The following is a 13,333-nucleotide window of genomic DNA, read 5'->3' as shown; positions in this document are numbered from 1 at the left end:
AAGAAGGGTGTAAGAAAATGGATGGATGGTCCTCAGAGGCTGTAAGTGGTACTACTCATGGCTGAGACTCCCTGGTCTCTGCGATGTCTTTTTGTTCAGAAAAAGTCCATCTTGAAAATGAATGTCTTTATTATTCTTGAGACCCCTTCACAGTTCTCCATCTTCATTAGTTATTGTGTATAAAATAAAATCAATTCACATATGAGCAGCTGGTTGCTGGTGATGTATATTTATATTGTTTAGCTAGCATAGGCCTGCAGTAATGATTCTGACCGCCCCGGGCAGATTGGGCTCCTAGCAACACACAAATACTGAAATTTGATTGGATAGTAATGCAGCTAACTACAAGTTCCAGTCATAACTCTGGGAAGAAAAAGCAGGATTTGATGCAAACGTTCATGAGATTAAGTCATTGTGTTTCTGTATAGAGATTTTTTTTTTTTTCAACTATTTATTTAACTTTGAGTTAACCAGGTAGCCCTGCGACAGACTGGCGACCTGTCCAGGGTGAACCCCGCCTCTCGCCCGGAATGTAGCTGGAGATAGGCACCAGCAACCCTCCCAACCCCATTAGGGACAAGGGTGACCAGAAAATGGATGGATGGATGGATTAACCAGGTAGTCACCATTGAGATTATGTTGCTGCCTATCATTGCCAGGTCTGCCTTAAAATGAGATTTTTTTTTTTAAGGAAAACCTGGCAATGATAGGCAGCAACATAAAACAAAACAGTTACAAACATTAACATATATCTATATCTATAGATATATAGATATAGATATATATAGATATATAGATATAGATATATAGCTATAATTTTAACAATATTGAGATGCACCAGTGTGTTGCTAAATATTCCTCCACCAGAAGATGACAAGTGATTTGAGGTATCCAGGGCAGGGTCCACAAAAAAAAAAAACACCCAACAATCAATGGAGCATTAAGGATCTATTGTCTGGAAGTCATAATTTAATGGCTGATATATATATTTACATTATCTGTGTGTGGGTGTGGGTGGGTGTTTGGATACATTAAGGCACCCTTTAACCCTTTTTCCTCTGGCAAAGTGATAAAGGCATCATAAAAGGTAGCAGAAAAAGTACCTTATGTTGCTGGAAATATCCTCCCCCTGAAAACCACATGTTGTGTTTAATACTAATCAAGCTAATTCACAACCATGTTATTCAAACAGACCCAGCAGGGGAGTTACAATCCAAAATGAAAACTCCACCATCTTGAAAGCTGGAAGCTCTAAATAGATGAAAGTGACATCAAAAGAAAAAATATCTGTGTGCATTTCCTTTTATAACAATAACTACTGACTCTAGCCTTTTAGCCTTTACAATCATCTTAGATAGAGCTTTTTTTTCATTTCTCCAAATATAAATGCTGAGACACCCAAACAAAATTCTCACCAAGCTCTGCTGTTCCATCCAGCTAGAATCTGTTAAGTGTCAGACATTTTTTGACTCCTCTCTGCTACAAAACTCCTTCAGCCTCTGTAGCTCAATTACCTTAATTCCAGTGACAAGGAGTAGCGGATTTTATGAAATAGTTCCGATAATCCCAAAATGTGTTTTCAGTCAGGCAAAAGGGACTTTAACAAATGTGAAATATTTCACCAGGGAGCAACTGCAGTCCAAAACAATCATTAAAATGGCTGCAAGCTGGACCTACTTCATTAAGTGGATGGAGAGACATCTATCGAAATAAATGTGTCGCTCCTGGTTACTAGACTTCCTAATAAGAAATTGTTTCCTACTACAATGACTCTAAAGTTGTGAGCATTGACACAATAGAAAAATATAAACCTTCTTGTATTCTGTAGGGGGAATAATTTATGCACTTCCATTAAGTTGTTTGCCTGGAGGGGCATTACTGTTATATGGGTGTGGGATTGTTGTAAACGGTGGAATCATTGTAAAACATGAAACTTCAACAATGTTTAATGAGAATATGGTGCACATATTTTATTAGAACATTTGATGGACTAGTTACAATTTGCACATACATACAAGCTTTTACATACTTCACATACATTGTTGTAACTCACTAACTGAGTTGACCAATACAAGTCCACCAAGAAGATCTAGGAAGGATTCCAGTATTTTCAGTTCAAATAAACAATTTTTTAAGAACAAGTTATTCAAGAGTCTGGAAGGAGATCCAAACTGTCATCCATCCATCCATCCATCCATTTTCCTACTCCCTTCTCCCATTTTGCTCAGAAGGGGTGCTGGTGCCTACCTCCAGCTGTTCTGACAAACAAGAAACCATAAAAGGGTAAATCGTACAATGAACTGGAAGTTGTAGAAACACCAGTGTCACTGTCCAGATTGAAGTCAATTTAGCATTAACATTGATTAAGGCTGCATTCAGGTTTGTTCTGTGAGATGTGGAGGCGGACCAAAGTGAACTCTGGTCTGCCTAAAATTCTCGGTTTAAGTGAGCCCTGGTGCGGATCAAATGCATTTGTGAAAGCAAAGTGCACTGGAGTCTGGAAGTGGACAATAGCCTAGGTCATTCTGAGTAGTTTTGCAATCAAAACAAGTCTAGCACTACATGGCTCATTGTGTTTTGCGAAAACCAAAAAAAGTCTTAAAGTGTGTCCATGGTAAGGATCACTGGACGTCAGCCATCACATCAATGTGTTTCTATGGTAAAATGGTACATTAATTTCTATTCTCTGAGCTACAGTGTAGGGACTTTAGAATCGAGTTGATGTGCTCTATCTTCCTGGTTCTATTGAGAACACCAGCATCAGTTTTCTGGATCAGCTGAAGCTGTCTGATCGATTTGTTAGGCAGACCTGTGAAAATAGTATTTCAGTAATCAATGTAAGTAAAGACAAACATATGAGTATCTCTAGTTCTTGCTGAGACATTAGTCCTTTAATCCTGAAATATTCTTCAGACTATTAATTGTCTTAACTGTCTCTGAGTCCATCACTACACCCAAATTTCAGGCCGGATCAGTAGTTTCTAGTTGTAATGATTTATAAGAGACACGTATTTGAGCCTGTGTGGATTACTTCTTGCAATCCGATCTTGTTTTTTTTTTTAAGTTCATTGACGTTGTTTGTCATAAAGTAATTCTGCCCTGGCAAAAGAACAGCTCCAATTAATATTTAAAGGCACCAAATCAATACAACATTCGTGTTCCTCATGACAAGTGATAATCAACCTTTTGAAATATTTACATATTCAATCTAATGTACAGTAGTTCTTTTTAAACGGCAAAATTACAGTTGCTGCGTTCAGATCAATATTAAATCACTGAGACCTTCACATGTTTTTTCAGGCCTGACTTTTTGTCAATACAGGTCAATAAAAGTCATAAACCTGCCTTAAACTTTTATCACTGCTGTCCATAGAACCAAACTGTATCAATTATGGTGTTCTTTCAAGCCAAGGATTTATGTGACCAAGAGGAGAAAGGTATGAAATATTGTATCTTAAATATGATCTCAAAATCTTCTAAACAGTTAATGTAGTATAATAAGATGGCATTAATTTAAATACATTTATAAAAATGTAAGGAATTATGGGATAATTTAAACCCTGCAGCTGATGCTTACGTCTGCACTGGAGCCAGTGGGGTTGAAACTGCTATGACAAATATGTTGTTGAAATTAAAAATATGAAATGCAAATTTATGCTCAAGATGCATAGAAGGCAGTTTCTTGGTTACAGGCCTATTAAGCTTGTCGTGTATCTAAATCCACCATGAAACCACCAGTCAAGCAGGATGAAGATTATCCTGATTTTCAGTATTAGGAGGTATCCTTCTTTGGATCGTCAAAAACGCTGATAATTTTCAGACTCACTCCAAGCCTGTGTACTGATTTATGCTCAAATCTAAATCCTGACCTGAGCAGCAAGTATATCATTTATCAGGAGTAAAAATCCATTTTCTTTAGATTTACTCTAATGCGATTACTTAAATCTTTTTCCATAAACGCTGTGAGGGTGTGTGATGGAACTGGATACCACTTCTTTAAAATCTAGAGCCAATCAAAAGACTTTAGAACCATTAAAAATTCAAGAAAGCACTGTGTGCCGTATATTATAATTTAATCATAAAGAGAAATGCAGGTCAAAGCAGTAACAGTCAGGGGCAGAGCAAGCTGCACTCACAAATGCTGCTGAATAAACCATAATCATTATTTTATACATTTTCTTACACTAAAAAGCTCAATAAATAGAGCTCAAAGGTATAATTTAGGCTCAGAGTCATGGTGTAGACTTCAGATATGCAGTACCAGCAAAAAGTAAAAAAAAAAAAAAAACTCACTAAGGACAGTACTGTCATGTTAATTATGTGCCTTTAAGGATCCATTTGAAGACACTCGTTTTTTACGGTGTGATAATTATGCAGTGAGCAACTTAGAGAAATTTTAAAAACAACAATAGCTTGCAAGTTTCGATCTATTGCCAATTTCCTCTAATTCACATTATGTCAAATTTTTAAATAGGTCCAAAAATATATACATCCAACCCCATGAAGGTATTTCAGAGATTTTAATCTCAACTGGGCTGCACTATATGTTATGAATATATCGTTGTCGCAAAATCAGTGTGCGTAGTGTTCATATCACAAAGGACAGCTTGGTGTGCAATAATTGTTGGCTATTATATTCAAAGTGTTCTCAACTTTTATTTTATGCCAGTGTAATATTTAGCCTGTTGTACAGAGTCTTGCGACAGCAGATGCTCACACCAGACACAAAGGACATTGCCAAAATGCTAAAGGTCACAGAGTGATGAAAACACACAGTAACCTTGATACTGTCATCACAATATTTACCAATATTATTGCCATCACAAGGTTTTCTAATATTGTGCAGCTCTCAAACAAACCACACTTTTTTCAGCCCTGAACAACCTTTTTGCATATTTCTGGATATTTATTCAATTCATATTTGATTCAATTCAGTTAAATGTATTTATGTAGCACCAGTTCACAACAAATGTCATTTCAAGACAGTTTGCAAAAAAAAAATTTAAATTCAATCGCACACACTTTCCATTTGATCCTAGTTATAAAACAGTACAATATGCTGTTTTCCACTGCGACAGACTGGCGACCTGTCCAGGGTGACATCGCCTCTCACCCTGAACGCTAGCTGGAGATAGGCACCAGCAACCCTCCCGACCCCACTAGGGACAAGAGTGCTAGAAAATGGATGGATGAATGGATGGACAGACGGATGGATGGATACTGTGTTCCATCTCCTTCTGCACCACTCTCCACTCCACCTATATAAACACACCCACCATGTGGTCGGTCTAACCAGTCATGAGGAGAAAGACTGTTGTATTTCATGCATACCGCCAATAATTTTAAGGATGCCTATTGGTCACCCAAAAAACAATAAAAACCTGGACATTATCATCAGTCAGTTAAATCCCCTCGGATGCCACAGACCCAACTATGTTGTTAGCACTTAGCACTCATCAAAAACTCACAGGCAGAAGAGAGAACATTGCGCAACATAAATAATAACCCTCCTGGAACACCGTGCGCTAAACAGTAAAGCAATTTAACAAAGTTTCAAGATAGATCATTTGCCTCAAGGAATTTTAATAATTGAGGTACTCAAATCATTTGAGGAATTGTCACAGCCCTATTGCTGATGATAGCAATCTACAGATTGCTACCACAGCTGCCTGCAGCAGTCTGACAGGAGCAAGGCAGCCATAACACACCATCAACACATCTGACCACCAGCAAGCAAGGTGGGTGAAGTGTCTTGCCCAAGGACACAAATGACCGGTTACAGACAGAATAATGAAAAGAAGGGATTATCTTGAAATTCTTCAACTTCACTGCAAACGAAGAACTTGTTGGTTGGAACTTGAATCATACTGGATGCTTCCTCAAAAAAGTGATACCCAATGCACATAAAATAATGTTTGGACTGTACAATTCAAATTAACACCAAGCTTCTGGAATGCCCTTGACCTCAACCCAAGAACAATGTGGGTTGTTTTTGGGTTTTAAACAGCGGGGCATCTGCCAGACACCAGCCAGCTGAATGGAGCTCTGCCAGTTCCACCAAGAAGAATGGTCAAATCTCCAGCCAGGTCTAGGCCAGAATCTTGAGGACCCAGTTATTGTTTTGGACATAGTTTCCCACCTACTCAGGTCCCCTTAAAAAGAACAGTTGAAATGTATCAGGTAGTGAAAGCCAAACATTTCTCTGACATTCATCAGTGTGGAGAGATTTAAATGTTTGTAGGTTGATGAGTATGAAACAGGCAGAAAATCATAAGGTTTTGTATCTCCTACCTGCTCATTTTTGAACACATTATGCAAAATTGTATGTTATGATTATTTGCTTTTTTTTCAGTTTTTACTTTTTGTCTATCTGAAATAAATAGATAAATTCATCAGTGTATTTGAACTTCTCACAGACACACTCAGGCTTTATCTTCTTGCTTAGAAACTGAACAAGGCCGACCTGTCTGTTCTGCAAGGAATTTTCAATTTAGTAAGAGTATCAAGCACTAATAATGTCTTGAGGCTTGAAGCTATTCTACTGCATCTAGAAACATATCCTCAACAGTCATCTTCATTATAAAATGATCTGTTTAAAAAAAACTGCGCTAGTCAAACCCCACTTAATATCACCAGGGCTCACTAAGTCATTAAATGAGACCACCAACTGTGTTTTGATTAAATGATTAAATAGCACACATTTATAATAGGCTTTTATGTTATTAACTTCTGTCTAAAACTGCAACATCACACATCACTATACAGAAGATTAGCGGGGGTCAGACTACTCATTATAATATGTCACTCAGTGCTTTTTATGGGTAATTGCAGGGGAAAGGAAAATGTGAACCCTCATTGTCATCTTCTCGAGTGGCATTTGACCTGCTGTTGTAAGTACAAAGAAAGGCGCTGCATGACATCAGTTTTTACATTCATCCAGCAGTAAAGGAATAAGCAACTGAGGGCAACACCAAACCAAGTTTTCTTGACTAGTGTGTTTTGCATCAGGATTATGTGCAGCAACAAAACAAAGAGAAAGTAGTTTAGTTGATTGTGACAAAATAACCACTTCACTTAATGATGACAAGTAAAGGCTGTGTGAGAGAATTAAAGATGTTCTCAGTTTTGGAACATTTGTTCTTTCTATATGAAGAATAAAATAAAAAAGTAGGATTAGTCACTGTAGCTCTTATAAATATCAGGAACTGCAAATACAGGAAGGTGTAGGGAACTCTTAATGTAGTGATGGCATAATTCACCCTTGGGAATCCTATTTGTACAACGTGTTGCTTTCCATGTTGGCAAATTATTATTTTTTTTTTTTATTTTCTCAGCTAAAGGTCACTCTTATTTTCAGAGAGACTTCCTGGTTTGGGAGAGGTGATGGATAAAAACTGGTTATAGTCGATGTTTCAACTATAACCACTTACTTATTATTAAGTAAAGTCAAAAAGAGAAAAGAAGCAGTAGAATTATATTTTTTGTATCCACCACACTGGTGACAAGGACATTTCTCTCCTGGATACATGAATTCACACCTACACAGTTGTAAATGTCTGTGGGGCTTTTTCAGAATATTATAAGTGAAGGTCCATGTTCCTATTTTGTCTTCATTCTCCTACTTAGATCAAATCTTTTTAACTACATACTATGCATTGAGAAAAGAGTCATTGTTTAATTTCTTTTTAACAATGACTTAAAAGAAATTTATTTTTATAATTTTTTATGCATTTCATTACATATAAACAGCATAGCATCCCCACTGTGTGAAGTTGGTCAGAGTTGATGGAAGCATGAATAGATCTACATACCATGCAGGTCTAGAAGAAAAAACAGTTAGAGGCTGGAAATGACTTGAGACTGGAGGAATTTTATCTTACAGAAGGACATTGACCCCAAAGAAAATACAGCCAGAGCAAAAACAGGATGGTTAAAATCATTCAGACTTATCATGTGTTAGAAACGCCCTGTCAAAATTCAAATCTACAGTCAATTGGGAATTTGTGGAGGACGTAATGTAAGCTGCACTGGAAAAAATGAACTTAGGGGGTTATCACATTAACAAAAGAATATCATGTACTTTTAACTACATAATTTAATGTTTCAAACAAAAAGGTGATACAATCATGTTGGATAAACATGAAATTCAACAACTTCACGTTTATGAAGTTTAATCATGTTGAGATAATATGATTCATTATATTCAGAATTATCTTGTGCTGAAGAAAACGAGTGAGATCACGGGATATCACACGAGTTCGTGCGAGACAATGGTTTTTTTGTCAATTTAGTCAGATTCATTTCCCTCCGAAGAGGGTCTAGCAAGATCAGGGGATCACGAGAGATTATGGAAGATCACGCGACATAACTTCAAAGCGGTTTTAGTTACACATTAAACTATAGATATTTGTTTTTCTCTGCAGGGCACTATTGGCATTTAAGAACTGTAAAAAAAGTTTTTGACTTTTTAAAAAAACTGTCTTTAAATTAACGTAATTAAATCATGGAAAGGATTTCCACACGATTAAATAGCTTTCTTTCAGCATGAAGCATGTTTGTTGTTGAACTAACTTAATTTTCATGAGTTGGATCAACTTTTTTTTTTTCTTTACCCCTCCAGGGGGTCTTTTTGTGGGCTCTAGTGTCCCTTTTTACACAAGTAGGCTGACAGGAAGGGGGAAGGAGAGGGAAAAAGACATCCGGCAATTGTCCGGGAGTCGAACCCGCGCCGGCCGCGCCGAGGACTCAAGGCCTCCAAATATGGGTTGTACGATCCCCTGCGCCACCACGGCACGCCCAAGTTGGATCAACTTAATAAGTAGTGTGAAGGTATCACTGTAACATAAGTTGGTTTCTCGGGCGTGCTGTGGTGGTGCAGGGGGTTAGCATCCTACACGTTTGGAGGCCTTAGTCCTCAATGTGGACATCGTTGGTTTGACTCCCAGTCCCAGCGACCTCTGCCGCATGTCCTCACCCTGTCTGCCTACTGTCTCAAAAATATACGAGCCGCTAGTGCCGCAAAATCTCTTCAGAAAAAAAAAGTTGGTTTCAACTAAATTGCCATTAATCTTTGTCAAGTAAATTATTTGGTCCAAGGCATTGTAAATTAGTTGGCCTGGCTCTTTTAAATTACATTGGGTCCAACTATAGTAAATGAGTTGAATTAACCTTAATAAATTAAGTTGAGGCAACACATTTGCTTTAAATTGGAATAACCATAATAAATTAAGTTGAGCCAACACTTAATAGAATAACCATAATTAAATAAGTTGAGCCAACACGTTTGATTTAGAATCAACCATAGAATAACCATAATAACAAAAGTTGAGCCAATTCATTTTATTTAAATTAGAATAACAATAATAAATTAAGTTGACTTAACGCATTTGCTTTAAATAGGAGTAACAGAATTACATGGTGCTGAAATAAAGCAAAGTAATCAGGTGAAAATCCTTTCCATGATTTTTTTATGTTCATCCAAAGAGTTATTTTTTTCAGTGTGTTGTCTTTCAGATTTTGATTTGCAAAGTGATACAATAAATAAAACTATGCTCTACTTTCTTTAACAATTATTTTTATTAACAACTGTGCTATCACAAAAAAAAAATCCTAATAGAATGCGTTGAGATTTGTCCTAATTTGACAAAATGGAAAACAGTAGAATGGGGTTTGGATACTTTTTGTGCCACTGCAAAATCACAGTGAGCCTTAATGTTTCAGCATCTTGCAACAAAAGTTAATTGTTTGAAAGAGTTAAAAACTCCCTCATGTATTTTTCAAGAGCGCTTTTGCATGACTGCACTCTGAATCTACATTGCTGGCATATGTAGATTTTAGGCTAATTCTGGACTCAGACTATAAATGTTTTTACACAGTATTAAAATCCCAAACACAAAAACTAGGGTGGCACAAATGCTTGACTTTTACAGCCTGTTTTCTGCAAGAACTCTCTCTCTATTCCTACATGCAGATGCCCTTTAAACACAATTTTACAACAAATCTGCTTAGATGGTTTTTTGTTGTTATTTATTTTTATTATTTTATACCATATACCATCTGTATTGATCTAGTGTCAGTAATAAATCTATATATATTTTCAAAGCTGTGTAACAAGATATAAAAGTCCATTTAAAACTGGCAAACCCAGCTTTACAAATGGCAATAGTGACAAACCATTCTGGCTCCCAGGGAATCTACCTGCTCTACCAACAGCGGCCCTGCCTCAGTGAACAGCTCAGTGAGATACTTCTCGACATATTGCTTCAAGACTACGTCATGGGGAAGCCACAAAAAAAAGAGCCTGGCACTATACAGTATGCATGACATCACTGAAAATTTTGCTTCCTTCTAAGATGTGTTTCAGCGGCTGCTTAACAGCAGAGCACAGCAATGCTCTGTGGAGTGATAACAGCAAGCAGAAAGTGAACAGGCAAAAAGTAGGCCTGACTTACGAAAACACAGTTGAGGTTTTAGAGGTGCAATGACGTCACAGCCAGAAATATTTAAAGAACTGATCTCCTTTTGTAACATCTGCACAATTCAAGAAAACAGACTACTACAGAGCAAATTGTCAGTCTCCCTTCAGCTCTCTTTGAAATGGTGGGATGAATGGTAATTTATCCTAAATGAGCAGTACCAGCAATATGTGCCTCCCTAAGAATGCTGCCCTGACCACGTGCGCCATTTATTTACAGAAGGAGATTTATGGGATTCATGGCCAACCTGTATATATTCTCTTGACAGATTCAAATGGTGTTGGAACCTTCTCACATGCAACATCTGTGTGCATGAATGCATGCGTGCGTGGGTGTGTGTGTGTGTGTGTGTGTGCGTGTGGGCGTGTGTGTGTGCGTGTGTGTGTGTGTGTGTGTAAAGCCTTCAGAAAGCTTTGTGACTTAGATCTGGCATGTAAAAGAAAAACGGAGGACAACGCAATAAATTGTGTTTCCACAACGTGACTGCATTCAAAAGCCTGAAAACTGCAATTTGAGATATGAATTCATTACACGGCTTTTTCATCCTCAGCAGCAGCAAAAGGTTGGTTGATGAAAGGGGTATATTGTGGTGCCACAGCGCCCCTTAGCGGCGAGCAGAGGAGACGATTTTTTTTTTCACCAGTTATTTCTTTACCTTCGGTGTCACAAAGAAGCGTGGCAGCTGCTGCAGGGTCGGGGCTGTGGACGTTTTACACCTTCTTCTTCTGATTCCGAGCGTGGAATGTTGCTGCTGGGTTGTGCTCCTGTAGTGTGAGGGCCCGCGCAGGGGGCCGCGGAGACCTGTAGGTTTGCTGGCATTTTGGTTTCTTCTCACGGCATCAGTGAAACCAGAGGAAAAGTGTTGAAACTTGGTCTGGAAAAATCAAGAGGAGACCAAATATTTATGAAAGCTGCGGCTTTGGGAAGACATGTTGATCTGAGCTTTTTTGTGGTCGCATTCAATCCACTATTTTTAAAAGGCCAGTTTCACCAGACTTCTCCTCTGTAGGCATTTTACAAGATAAAACATAGAGATGAGCTAAATCCCATTAAATTTCTAATGCCAGTTGGTAAAAAGTTGTCAATCTAAGGAAGGCCAGTCGATTGCATCGAGTCATTCCCACACATTCCTCATGACTCAAGCTGTTTGGTTTGCAGCCTAAAAAGCTTACATCGGGTGCGCATATCGGTGCGTTTCTGCGCACATGTGCCTATATATTTGTTGATGTTGTGCGGCTCTTTCTAAGGGGAGATTACTGGATGGAACGCGCGGCTCGAGTGACGAAAACGTTTACATTTAAAGATGGAATGGTGAGCGACACGTTAGAGGGGAGCAATGTTTCTGCCCGCGAGAAACACACACGGGGAGAGAAAGAGGGTGGGTGTGTGTGTTTGCGCGCGCTCGCGTGGGTGCGTGTGTGTGTGTGTGTAGGTGTGCGTGTGTGTGTGAGTGTGTAAAAATGAGAGTGGAAAAACAGCCTGTGGCTCCTCAGTGAATATTCCCCTCACGCTCCTCTCCTTCTATGTAGGGCATGCAGCAGGTTGTGTGTCGAGGACTCGGACGAACGACAGAGCGAACCTGCCGCTATGCTCCACTTTGAGAGGGAAGGCGAAAGAAATTAGGCTAAATGGAAACCGCCGGGCAAAGCAGTCGCCAAACATTCAAAGACAGGAGTTAATAACTAATAATAATAATAATAATAATAATAATAATAATAATAATAATAATAATAATAATAATAATAATAATAATAAAAGACAACTCAAATCTTCTCACCCCATTCCCGTGACACATCTCTCCAGGCGGCCAGGTGGAGATGACATTGCAGCCTGTTACTCCATTCGGGTGGGAATAACACACGTCTCCCTCGTCAGATTAATCCATCCATTTCTTCTCCGTCCAGAAGGGCACCATAAAACTGCTAAATCCACCTGTCTGGTTCTGAAGACCTGCCGCCCCCCCACCCCCCCTCCGCCGCTGCCGCCACCTCTCTCACTCCTCTCCTCCGGTAAGGTAGTGAAAGCCTTTCCTGTACGGCTGAGGCGTCAGAAGCGGTCCATTTAGCCGAAGCCGTTTGACGCGCGGCTGTCAGTCAGACCCCAGAACAGCGCTTGTTTTTTTGGGGATCTCCAGCGGCAGCCCCGCGCGTTCCGCAGTGAGAGGGCTCGTGGACAGGTCCGCGCGCGCCTCCTCCTCCACCTCCTCTCCTCTCCTGTCCTCCTCCGTTTCCTCCTCCTTCTTCTTGCGCCTCTCTCCGGTTTCTTAGAGACTGAAGGGGGGATTCCGTCACAAATAACATCAAAACACACAGAGAGGGAGAAGGATGAAGAGAAAACAATCCACGCGCACTCTCTCCCTCTCTCCTTTCACTCTTGCCTCCGCTCTCTCTCTTTCTCCCTGCTTTTCCCTCAGAGCTAAGCTCGCCTAACAATTTAAAACAAGTTTAAAACGGGTCGAGTTATTTTTTTATTTTATATTGTAGGCTTCTCTGCATGCGCGACAGAGGAGATTCTCGGCGTCCCGGCGGAGAGAAATGAGGGAAATGTTCTCCGGCAGTCTCTTTACCCCCGCAGCCCGCCCACGCTTCGCTGGCTGGAGGTACTTACACATCAGCCTGGTTAATTAAACATATACTGGGGGTAGAGGGGTTCTGGCGATGGGCGCAGACTTTCATCTTCCCGTTGTGAATGAGAAAATATAGACTAGATCTATGTAGTCAACAGTGTCAGTGGCGCCTCTAGAGAGTTTTGCACAGGGCAGATGGGGCCGTTAATATAAGTAAATTACATGGAAAATGTGAACATTACATGAGTGATTAAAAACCTGCTACAATAGCATAAAAATTCCCAGTTTTCTT

General features: G+C 39.3%; 1 protein-coding gene across 1 annotated transcript in view; it reads right to left on the bottom strand.

The window, feature by feature from the left end:
- The window catches only part of grin2ab (glutamate receptor, ionotropic, N-methyl D-aspartate 2A, b), a 139,967-nt gene extending 127,548 nt beyond the window's left edge, over positions 1–12,419 (bottom strand). Inside the window, exons 1-2 of the mRNA XM_044113123.1 lie at positions 12,253–12,419; positions 11,131–11,349 (exon numbers count right to left, since the gene is read on the bottom strand). Coding sequence (XP_043969058.1) covers positions 11,131–11,349; positions 12,253–12,270 — 237 coding nt within the window. The 5' untranslated portion in view covers positions 12,271–12,419. The remainder of the gene's footprint in view (positions 1–11,130; positions 11,350–12,252) is intronic.
- Positions 12,420–13,333: the final 914 nt, after the last annotated feature.

This window comes from Gambusia affinis, linkage group LG04, assembly GCF_019740435.1.
Source record: "Gambusia affinis linkage group LG04, SWU_Gaff_1.0, whole genome shotgun sequence".
NCBI classification, from domain to species: domain Eukaryota; kingdom Metazoa; phylum Chordata; class Actinopteri; order Cyprinodontiformes; family Poeciliidae; genus Gambusia; species Gambusia affinis.
This window is presented reverse-complemented; position numbering and strand designations above follow the sequence as displayed.